The sequence below is a fragment of the Zalophus californianus genome, chromosome 16 (genome assembly GCF_009762305.2).
Source record: "Zalophus californianus isolate mZalCal1 chromosome 16, mZalCal1.pri.v2, whole genome shotgun sequence".
Taxonomy (NCBI): Eukaryota; Metazoa; Chordata; class Mammalia; order Carnivora; family Otariidae; genus Zalophus; species Zalophus californianus.
Window position 1 is genome coordinate 26741726 of NC_045610.1, and position 12235 is coordinate 26753960.

The 12235-nt window shown below is 42.8% G+C and overlaps 1 protein-coding gene across 5 annotated transcripts in view; it reads right to left on the bottom strand.

The window, feature by feature from the left end:
• Positions 1-9568: 9568 nt before the first annotated feature.
• The window catches only part of VMP1 (vacuole membrane protein 1), a 135921-nt gene continuing 133254 nt past the window's right edge, over positions 9569-12235 (bottom strand). For all 5 annotated transcript variants that reach the window (XM_027624650.2, XM_027624649.2, XM_027624645.2 and 2 more), the window contains 2 exons: positions 11651-11753; positions 9569-10395 (listed from right to left, as the gene is read on the bottom strand). In XM_027624650.2, coding sequence (XP_027480451.1) covers positions 10252-10395; positions 11651-11753 — 247 coding nt within the window. In that variant the 3' untranslated portion in view covers positions 9569-10251. The remainder of the gene's footprint in view (positions 10396-11650; positions 11754-12235) is intronic.

Here is a 12235-nt window from a genome sequence, read left to right on the forward strand (position 1 = left end):
GGGAGTATCTTTCTCAGATTTCCTTTTTATGCTATGCATTTCTTTTGCTTGCATCTTTTTATTTATTTATTTATTTATTAGAGAGAGAGAGAGAGAGAAACAGCATGAGAGGGGAGAGGGTCAGAGGGAGAAGCAGGCTCCCCGCTGAGCTGGGAGCCCGACTTTGCCCAATGTGGGGCTCAAACTCAGGACTCAAAGTTCAAGAGTTGAATGCTCTTCCAACTGAGCCAGCCAGGCACCTGGCATATTTTTATTTTTTAAAAGATTTTATTTATTTATTTGACAGAGAGAGACAGCGAGAGAGGGAACACAAGCAGGAGGAGTGGGAGAGGGAGAAGCGGGCTTCCTGCAGAGCAGGGAGCCCGACATGGGGCTTGATCCCAGGACTCTGGGATCATGACCTGAGCCAAAGGCAGATGCTTAACCAACTGAGCCACCCAGGGGCCCCGAGACATTTTTTGTCTTTAAAAGTAATCTCTGCACCCAACATGGGGCTCGAAATCACAACTGCAAAATCAAGAGTAAGATGCTCTACCGACTGAGCCAGCCAGACGCCCCTGTGTGAAAGAACTTTTTATTTCCTCCTTGCAGAGACCAGGAATGTCTTTTATGCTCCAATGGATTCTTTATGTTTGAAGAAGGAAATGTAGAGCGTCTGAAAATTTCTTTGATCTCTGTTTTTCTAAAAGCACTATTTTCAGCTTCCTTTTCTCTTCTGAAATTGTACCAAGCACTCCCACATACATGCTTTTACTAGATAGGCATCTCATTACGTCTGATTCCATCAGAAAGGCAGGAACAGTGACACCCCAATTCTCCCAGGCTTCAAAAATTGTATACCCACCGGAGAGCAGAATACTAAAGTTTTGTACCTCTCTTCTCCAGCAGAGGATCATACACAAGTAAATCTCTCTTTCTGAACTCTGCTGCTCCTGGTGAGTGGTATAATTGTGGTCATATGTCATTGGTTCTGGACTCCTAGCCAGCCAACTTCAATAAGCATAACTCATTTATTGAAACATGTAAACAACCCCAGCACCAATGCAGCCAAATGGAAAGCCGCCTTGACCACATGCTCTAGAAGGTGTAATAAAGCCATGATTCTGCCTTTTGGCTTGGCAAAGGCAACTGGGAGGATGCCCTCATACTTACTTGGGAATACTTAGGACATCTGGGTTCTAGGCAGCTGCCACTGCTGTCTAGGCTAGCACTGCTGGAATCTTGGATTCCAGTAGAAATATACAGGAAATCACACTGCCAAACTTTTCTCCTTATAAAGACAATCTATCCAGGAATTACCATCCTCCCAGTTCTTATAGGGAGGAGCCATTCATTAAGCAAGCAGTATACTACTGGGGTGAGGAATTTTTTTTTTTTTTAAAGATTTTATTTATTTATTCATGAGAGACAGAGAGAGAGGCAGAGGGAGAAGCAGGCTCCCGAGAAACAGGGAGCCCGATGTGGGGCTCGATCCCAGGACTCTGGGATCATGACCTGAGCCGAAGGCAGACGCTTAACCATCTGAGCCACCCAGGCGCCCGGGGTGAGGAATTTTAAAGCAGCTTTCTGTGGCCCCAAGGTCTGGTTACAGTGCCATCTTTTTAAGAACAGTGCTACATCACAAAGCTTAGACGATCACTTACGGGAAAGTACAAAGGACATATTCCTCTAGAGAATTCTCTGAGAAAGTCCAGTTTGTTCTCTGACAGAAGTCACAGAGGGCTCTAACGGATAGCACATTCACAAGTCCAGGAGTTAGGGGCGCCTGGGTGGCTCAGTTGGTTGGGCGACTGCCTTCGGCTCAGGTCATGATCCTGGAGTCCCAGGATCGAGTCCCACGTCGGGCTCTCTGCTCAGCAGGGAGTCTGCTTCTCCCTCTGACCCTCTTCCCTCTCGTGCTATCTCTCATTCTCTCTCAAATAAATAAATAAAATCTTAAAAAAAAAAAGCACAAGTCCAGGAGTTAGAAACCCTGAGATACAGACCCATGGTGGGACCCTCCATCCTACTGGACAGTACCTTCCTTCTGTATGTTCAGAACAGATCACGATTTCTCTCTCTCGAATTTGCTCCTCTTCCTGTACTCCTGGCCTGGTGATGGATCAGAACTCTTGTCTTCTCAGGTTCTCAGGTTCCTTCTTGACCTCCACTCCACTTCCTCTACTGCAGCCTTGCTTAGCCCCCTGGTACCGTGACTCAGGTGGCCTCTCCTGTTCGCCTTTGCATGTCCACTGCTCCTTCACCTGGACGACTGCGAAGGTCACCCAGCAGACAGTGAGCTTTCCGAGTGCCAGGCCCAGAGCAAACAACGGAGAGCACAAGGGCCTGCCCTGACAGGGCTTATGTTCTCGTGGAGGCAACAGCAATAACAAGAAAACAGAGAAACTACTTGTGAGTTATGCAGGTGCTTTAAAGGATACAAAATGGGGCTAAGGCAAAGAATAAGAGGTGGGTGGACTGACTTTAGGTGGCTCCTTGGGTCTTGTCTCTTCTTCTCCCCACCCAACAGAGCTCTCCTCTTTGTGCTTCCTGCTGTCTCACAGGGCTTTCTCTGGTTGGACTTCCCTCTCCTCACCCTAGCTGGCAAGTCAAATGCCACATCCTCATGAAACCTTTCCTGATCCTTCCTAGTCAGCCATTCTCATCCTCTCCCCAGTTCCTTTCTTAGCCATAGGCTTCACCTTGCATTGTAGTTATCTACATAGATGCGTAACACCCCTAAGAAGACTCTATGCTCCTAGAGGGAGAAGATGACCCCCTCTAGTAACCTAGCATTGTCTCTTCCCCACAGTACCTTAAACCTATAGAAATTTCAAAAAGCAAATTTAAAAATGCCTCCTCCCCGCTCCACCCCCCAATGTGGCTAATGCCACTTTTGACTCTATTTCATAGGGGCTGTTGTGAAGATCAAATAAAATTTAACATGTGAAAGTGCTTTGAAAGAGAAAAAAAGGTCTGTACAAATAGAAATTGCTTTGTAATCATAATTATAGCAAACACCACTCTGGGAAGCTGCCCACACAGGATGGCTAAGAATAGAGCTGGCTTTTCCAACCTTGTGATATAGGGAAGCACAAAGACTGCTCATCTATTTAAATGGCAAAACTTTTAAGGCTGTGGGCTTGATTTTCGTTGTCTCTTTCTCCATCACCTACTTGTGATCACAAGATGAAATAAGTATGCAGACAACAAACATGCTTGGACTTTTGTACTGGACGTTTCTGGAGAACTGAATGTTTAAAAGCCAGATGCCTAGGTTTGAATCCCTTTCCGGCATCCTTCCTTCCTACACCCAACTACTAAACTTCTCTACCTTAATTTTCTCATGGTCTTGTTGTAAGGATTTCAATATTCAACATACAAAACAGCACTGAAAACAGTGCCTGGTACAAAGTGAGCAAACAATCATTATCACGGTTACAGTAATCCACTGTACTTCCTGGTAAAGGGCACATCAGAGGAGGTTCCTGGGAGCTAATCTTGATTGTTGGTGTTACGTGTTTGTGCACAGAGAATATACCACAGAAGGGACATGGGAGTGGAAAGGGGCTGATACAATGGTCAGAATGGAGCAGAGGTATCTGAAGAGCCTCAAGAGTGTGGCTACTGTGAGGTTAGGCAGAGAAGTCTGGCTGCTCTAAGAGGTTTAGGCCAGTCACTCAAGAGAAAGGACCTCTCAAGAGGCAGGGAGGTGTATTAAAAAAATAAAAGGCAGAGAAAGGCATCCTCTCATTTTTCACTTTCATTTTTTTTTAACTAATGAAAAGAGGTTGAGAACAACACAGTTCTTGGGGTGACTGGTGCACCAGGCTTTCACTGCTAAGAGTGAACCTGAGCTCTTTGTGGCCAAAGAGAGAGACAAAAGTCATCTGAACAGTCATTTCCCACCTTCAAGGAAAGGCAGAAGCATCTCTCTTCAAATCTCAAACTGCCTTACTCCACGGAGTTTTTTCCCCCATTGGAAACAGGCTGGGACACAATTAAGCAATGCTGTCGGGTTGGGTCGGTCAAAAGCGCCTGAAAGAAAAGGCTGCTCATGTTCTCACCGCCTAAAGGGGATTCACAGCAACAAAGGGAAATGGCACATTTAGGATGAGGTGGGGGGGAGAGAAATGTGGCCTACATACGCCTCCTTCCCAGAACAAGGCCTCTCTAGGAGGCTTTAGGTGGAAGGCCATCAAATCAAGTTGCACATACTTACCCCCTTGGAAACTCTTAAAAGAAGGCAAGTGCCTTTTAGCTTGGATAGATGGCCTGGGGTCCCTCTTAGTCAAAGATGCCCAGAATAAGTCAGAGCCTTCCCCTCAAGAATTCAGGAATGTGGTTTCCAATGCAAATAAAGACTACATTGTAGAAATCCTGCTGGAGTGCATCCAAGCCCTCCCTCTGTCCTTTGAGTCATTTGGAAATAGTTAACAAACGGGTTGAACACCTGGGCTGATTACCCCTGAAGGGGATTTCCAGACTCTATCCCGTAAAGTCATCTCCTCCCCTCCCAAAGCAACTCTGTTCCTCCCTCTCTGAACTGTGCCCTAAAGATTCCCAATGTTCTGATCCAAGGCTTCCTAAGTTAGAGCAGCAACCACCGCTGACACAAAAGAAACAAGGAGCCAAGCAACTTTGTGCTTTTTAAAAAAGTTTATTTTAAATTAAAAGGAACAGATGTCCAATGTTTCAAAAAGCCACACATTTGTGGATTTGGCTGACAAACCGTCTAAGCTGCATTTCGTTTCTGTTCCCATAGAGTCAGCCAGCCACTTACAACTGACTCACGCTGGGCCACAGTTTGGGCCCGTCTCCCAACTACAGAATTAGAATCCCAGGTCTCAAATGAATCCAGGGTGTTTGGGTGGAGAGCGGGGGCCACCTAAAATAAAATTTTTCTTTTAATTTAGTAGTATCAACGCCCACACGGCAAACTCTGCAAGGCTAGTAGGTCAGAGAGAATGAGCAAACAGCTGGCGCCTGCCTATCCCAGCACCACGCAATTCTAAAGGCAGTAAGCAGCTGTCCAGAACAGGTTTTTATTATAATCTCTTTTATGGGTACTGGTTAAATATGCAAATACATGTAGGTTATTTGCTACAATTCAAGGCCTCACCCCCAAGGCAAACGCATTACCTCAGGTGAACTCCTGGCCTTGTTGAGAAGGGCAGGAACCTAACACCCTGACTACCAGACAGATGACTCAATTGCTTTTAGAATTTTCAAGTATATTATGTGCTTTCTTTTCTTGTCTTCGAGAATAAAGGAACAAACATTTCAGATGCAACAGTTTTGCTTAGCATTTCATTTACCATGTTTTATGAATACCAGAGAAGCTTTGATCAATGTCAGTTACAAATGGAATGTTACTTGGCTTTCAAAATGGCTATTAAACGCCTGCTTAGAGGCGCCTGGCTGGCTCAGTCAGTGGCGCATGAAGACTCTTTATCTCAGGGTTGTGAGTTCGAGCCCCATATTGGGCGTGGAGCCTACTTAAAAAAAAATTCCTGCTTAGGTTGTTTTAACTTTTTGTGAGCACATTAAATCACTAATTTTTTATGAATAAAATAATCCAACTTTGTTTTTCTAACAAAAATGAGACTTTTAGGTCTATTGAGGAAAGGTCTTCCATGCCAACTTTTTTTAAACTGCTTTAACTATTTACACCCAGCAAACCTCACCGGATATTCTAGATGGGGCATTTCTAACCAGGTATTAAAAGCGGATATTCCTTTTTTCCTCTACCATCTAGATTTTTTTTTTTAGTATTGTCTTTATAATAAAAATAAAGTAGGAGGGGCACCTGGGTGGCTCAGTCATTAAGTGTCTGCCTTCGGCTCAGGTCATGATCCCGGGGTCCTGGGATCGAGCCTCACATCGGGCTCCCTGCTCCGCGGGAAGCCTGCTTCTCCCTCTCCCACTCCCCCTGCTTGTGTTCCCTCTCTCGCTGTGTCCCTCTCTGCAAACAAATAAAATCTTAAAAAAAAAAAAGGAAATGTCAACATTTCAAGTTGACAATGTTAGAAAAACATTTTCAATTATTTTATAGTAAATTTTGTGTATCTGCTTTGTACCTTAAATTGCCTAGCTGGGGGTTTATTTTTAGAATTCAGGTTTTGGTTTTATCAAGTCAATTGGTTCCTTAATATCTGCTTTTCTCTTTATTAATCTTCTGTATCTTGGGTTTGTTTTAACTTCTTTAAACAGAGCGTATCTACACCCTAACAAAGGCATACAGGCTAAGAGTATTTAAAAACGTGTATGCTGGGGCGCCTGCGTGGCTCAGTCATTAAGTGTCTGCCTTAGGCTCAGGTCATGATCCCAGGGTTCTGGGATGGAGCGCCCGCATCACATGGGGCTCCCTGCTCATTGGCAAGCCTGCTTCTCCCTCTCCCACTTCCCCAGTTTGTGTTCCCTCTCGCTGTCAAATAAATAAAATCTTAAAAAAAAAAAAAGGGCGCCTGGGTGGCTCAGTTGGTTAAGCGACTGCCTTCGGCTCAGGTCATGATCCTGGAGGCCCGGGATCGAGTCCCACATCAGGCTCCCTGCTCAGCGGGGAGTCTGCTTCTCCCTCTGACTCTCCTCCCTTTCATGCTGTCTCTCATTCTCTCTCTCAAATAAATAAATAAAATCTTTAAAAAAAATAAAAAAAAAACAAAACCAAAAACACGTATGCTGGGGTGCCTGGGTGACTCATTTGCTTAAGTGTCTGCCTTTAGCTCAGGGCATGATCCTGGGATTGAGCCCCGCGTTGGGCTCCCGCTTCTTTCTCTCTGCCTACTGATCCCCCTTCTTGTGCTCTGTGTCAAAATCTTTAAAAACAAAAAAACGTGTACGTTGGGGCGCCTCGCTGGCTCAGTCTGTAGAGCTTGCAACCCTTGAATCTCAGGATCCTGAGTTCAAGCTCCACGCTGGGAGTTGAGACTACTTAATAAAATAAATAAAAAACACGTTTTTGGAGTAAATGTGATGTTGTAAAATTCTTGCATGTGTATCAAATGCTGTCTTTGATGAATTAAAAACGAGAATACACTAACACTTACGGCAGTACTTTATATTTTATCCGATTTAATCCTTAGAACAATCTGGGCTAGTTTTTTTTTTTTTTTGTATCTGAGAGAGGGAGAGAACACAAGCAGGGGGAGTAGGGGAGAAGCAGGCTCCCCACTGAGAGGAGCCCGATGTGGGACTTGATCCCAGCACGCTGGGATCATGACCTGACCCGAAGGCAGATGCTTTACCGACTGAGCCACCCAGGCGTCCCTGTTTCTGTTTTTATAAATGAAATCTAGGCTCAGCGTTTAAGACTTTCTCAAGGTCACCTACATGAAAGGTATAATTGTAAACCACCATTAACATAGACTGTTAGACATGGAGTGGTTTTCAAAATTATGGAAGGCTTTTTGACACTAAAAGGTTGGGAACTCCTATGAGCTCTTTACACATGGGTCATTCAAAACACCGTTCACCCCAGGGTAAGAGAGGGCAACCAGTTATTCTAATTAGCTTAATGCACTGACTGTACTCAAAGGAACCACAGCTGAGTTGTGAAAGGAAGACAAGCCGCATGCGGTCCTACTAAAGCTAGAGCCAGCACAGAGCGCCCTGGAAACAGGCTGAGCTTGTTTATGCGGGAGCACTTGCTACTGCATCCACTAAACTAGCCTACTTCAGAAACTGCACTCTGGCCTTATCTTTTTCTGATTTTTAGAGTATGAGGAGGGTGGCCATCATCCAGATGAAAGTAAAATTCTCCCTTTCTTTGGAGCCCCATACTCCAGATTATATAGAGCTACCACGGCAAGCTCCCCGCGTTACACGAGCCATTTGAAGGGAGGTGCTCCCTAGTGTGTAAGCGCAAGCGCATAAACTGCTGTTCTACTGCGTTACGTCGTATCGCACTGCTCGCCCGTCATGGAGCTAAGACATAAACAAGTACCACAGAAATTCAAGGCACAAAATGACACTTAAAGTAGACGGAATTAGAATTCCCAGACCCCTTTTTTTATTTGCAGTAATATCAAACCATCCACTTACACATGTTCTGGTCTTCCATCACCTGGAATCAACTAGGTTTGTCTTTGGGATCATGTAGTTATTGTGTCTACTTTGGTGGATACAAGAAAGAAAGAAACCAACCACTGGAACAGAGGGTGCTGCTCTGCCCCAGTGGGAAACCGGTAGGACAATCTGAGTGTGCCACACCTGAACGCTTAGCGGAGGGAAGGAAGACAGCTGCTCTTCTCTGTTTTCCAAGCAAATTCATTTGAAATGTGAACAAACCATCATCCTAAGTCAAACGTACTAATTACTTAGACCATCAGTCTAAGAAATATTTTTTTTTCTAATTCCTTACCCTGCAATAAATTTACCAATAAACCCTAAAGATTTAGTACAAATAGTACAATTCATATTTGATTTCCTCTTTCCTTTCTTCAAACACCAAATAAAATGCAAGTGAAAGAGATGAAACCCAACTGGAAGCTGACTTAGCAATTCATGCTAACCCTAATGAATCTAAAAAATTATGTTGGTTAACGTGAATCTCTTTACAATAGAGCATCTGGGTACGGCTTTTCAAATAAAGGATCAATCACATTGCCAGAAGGTCCCTGGGCAGAAAAAAAGATTGTTAAGAATAATAACCTTTTCAAAACTCACAAGACAGGCTGTTTGTCCTTTATTTAGCTGTGGTCATGGAGACCATCCCAATTTTCCATAAAATCGTCTCGATACTCCTGCAGTATCATGGCATAAAAGATTCAAAGTGCCACTAGGCGTAAGGACCAGAGTTTCTGATCATAAACCATGAGGCTAGGTAATGTTTAAATGGGAATATGGATGGTCAGATGAAAGATACCAAAATGTCAGACAGCCCATCGACTGCTGTTGCCATGAGATTCAACAGTCAACATCAGTCTGATAAGCTACCCGACAAGGTGGTACAGCCATGGAGATGTCGCGACGGTAGGCAAAAGTAAGCAGACATTCAGGCAGGATTTTATAAAACAAACAGGCACTTCTGGCCTGTTGAGATTTAAACCCAATTCTACTCTTAACATAACATCAGAAACAATCTTCCTAAAGAAAAAAAGTGAAACTGTTTATTTTCCTCCCAAGCAAAACAAAATGACCCAAGTTCAACCAGAAATATCCCAAAAGAAAATCACAAAAGGATGAAACACTTACTGAAGGCAAGAAAATTAGGTTACATTAAAACGTAAATTTGTCAAAACCAGAGTACACGCTGAGCTAAAATTAACACAGATATGAGAAAGTGTAGTTTTTTAAAAAACAAACAAAATTAGTTATTTCTCTCTTCAGTGCCCTTTAATTTACATACTTTCATTTCTCCCGTTTTCACAAACCCCTTGCCATGCAAATCCGTAAGCTGCCAGTTCAGCAACGTGTAGCAAGCTGCCCGATTCCAACCTAACAAAAAAGTGCCTTGGTGGTGGCTCTTACATGTAAATAAATGAAGGCTTAAGAAATTATGGTTGTAGGTAGATTTGGCAAGGCTGACCATTAGTTGGTAGTGGCTAAAACGAAGCAAAAATCAAAACGCTCAAGAAAACGGACACAATTTTGGAATGATCAAAGATGTCTTTATAAAGTTTGTTCATGACTTCATTCTAAATATACAGAATAAAAAATGGTGTCAGCTCATTCGTGAGACACCAACCAGAATTTTCTTATACTGTCTCAAAATTTAAAGATCAGTTTCCCCAGAGGGTGTGCAATGCATCCTAAAATGGCCTTTTTTTTAAGGTAGGAGAGGAAGGGCTGGGCAGGATGGCATATTAAATTTTACCATGATACACATGCAAGACTGTTACCCAATCTAGTATAATTTATATACATTTTAACGACTTAGAAAAACAAAGGAGTCATTTCTGACAAGCCTAAATGGCTTGACATATTCAACATACTTAGGAACTATTTTTTGGTGCCCGGAATTCTTTAACTGTACCACGTGGGCCTTTGGAAAGTAACAAAGAAAAGGCCAGTTTCTGTTAAGTTTGCTGCTGAACATCACATTCCACCCTAATAAAACACAAGTTGGATTGAATTTGAGGGTGGATACCTTACCTTAACACACAAAGGAAAAGTATGTCAGTGCAAAATATGGACTAAACTGCTTTCCGGAAAAAAAAAATTAAAATTGATACAGGTTGGAAAAGGGAATTTTCCTTCCTGGTTTGGAGTCCTCCCAATTTAAGGTAGAACCCATCCATTCTAACTTCTGCCATTAAAACCTTTTCCTGCTTATTTAGTTTTTTCCTCTGAGTTCAACCGCTGCTGCATTCGTTTGGCATAACTTTGTGCCATGGAGTTAACGATGGACAGGATGAAGTAACACACCATTACGACGACCAACTTCTCAAACACCCAGGACAACCAGTTTTCTCCCTGCGAGAATAAATGCAGAACAATCCAGGAGAAACATTTCATTAGTTCAGTAGTAAAAAGGGAATCATCTACAGTATTTAAGGAAAATGATGGGAACTTAGAGCTTATAACCTATAAAGTCGAGAAACAATTAAAATGAGAAGTCTTACATCTCCAGGTACCCTGAAGTCTACGTTCAAGACTGTTAACAGCCAGTTACTAAGATTCCACTTTGTTAGATGTGAAGTCAATGCTGATTCTCATAGTTTAGAATGGGCCAAGTGTGAGGTGGCCTCTTATCTTTTACTACGTAAGAATGAAATTGATTAAATTCTACTTTCTGAAGTTGCCATGTAGATACTTGTACAGAGTAGTATCAGGATAGTTACATATTCTTGTTCCAGCATTGGGAGCAGCTTTTAAAATAGGTGATCTCTTCCTCAAGTCATGTTTGGTCAACTGAGGGCAGCAAAGGGCCACACAGAGTCTAAGGCCATCAAAACAACAACAACAAAAAAACCAAACCAACAATTGGGGCGCCTGTGTGGCTAGTTGGTTAGGTTAAGTGCCTTACTCTTGATTTCAGCTCAGGTCTTGATCTCAGGGTCGTGAGTTCAAGCCCTGCAATGGGCTCCACGCTAGGCGTGGAACCTATATTAAAAAAAAAAAAAAAAAAAAATCCAACAAGTATGCGTCCTTCAAGTTTCCCATTTCAGGTTCCTGCTTACTCATCCTCTTCTAGTCATTTCCCTTTGCCACAGAACCGTTTACAGAAAAGGCAGGCTTAGTTTAATAAGTTAAAGTTTTTAAGTTCAACTATGTGAAGAACCTTAGTTGATTAAAAAAAAAAAAGATTATTTTCCCATCTCTGAAAAGAAAAATAGGGCAAAAATGAAGGGAGATATTCAAATGGCCTCAGTCTAATACTTTCTTATGCTACAAAATGCTACAAATTTTAAATTTTTAATCCACTTGGGAAGTATATTTGCTAATAAATCATTTAACATCAGTCAACAACTCCTTCTACATAACAGATCCATTATTTTCCGTTAACCCTACTTTTGGTTTTTGGGAGAAGATAGATACAAAATAGAAATTACATTTCTGATTTAGACAAAGACGATTTCCCAGTAGAGTAAGTAGAGCCTCAACCTCCGTTAAGGGAGACTGACAAACCTCGCTCTATTTGCCTAAAAATGCCAGTGAGAGATGTGAATGTAACTTCAGCCTGAAACTGTGGGGGTGGGGAAGAGAAGAAAACAGAGTCAAGTCTCACCTGTGGTGTGCCCATTTCACTTTTGTGGTGAAGCTTCTGCCGCTGGGCCTCCAGGTATTCCTGGAATGGCTTCTGCAGAGATGGACCTACGCCGGGGACAGCACTGGAAGCAGGGCACGATAACCCAAGGAAAAAGATACATTTGGGGAGAAAAGCAGGAAAAATGTTAAAGAAAAATCCACTTACCACCTAGATTCAAAAAGCAGGGATTGGACAGAAAGAGAACAAAAATACAACAATCAGCAGAGCTGGCAAATCCTCTGAACTTTTCTCAGTGGGTAAAATTCATCCTTTAACAACCCCTTAGAGGAGAAAAATCTCTTCCACCAACATAACATGTCTGGGAGAAAGTAGGAGCTGAGCCCCTTCTAGCAGAAGAGTTCATCCTCAGAGTGAGGCCAGCTAAGCTGATGCTGCACACTGGTGTGGCACAAAGAATAAAATGAATGACTTCTGAGAAGTCCCACATTTATCACCACCAGTTCCTGTAAGAACTGGTTTGAACCGATTAATAAGGAAATGACTTATGCTTGTGTCATCCCCAGTTGAAAAAGAAACTGCCCGCCCTCTCTCTGACTTGTCCCA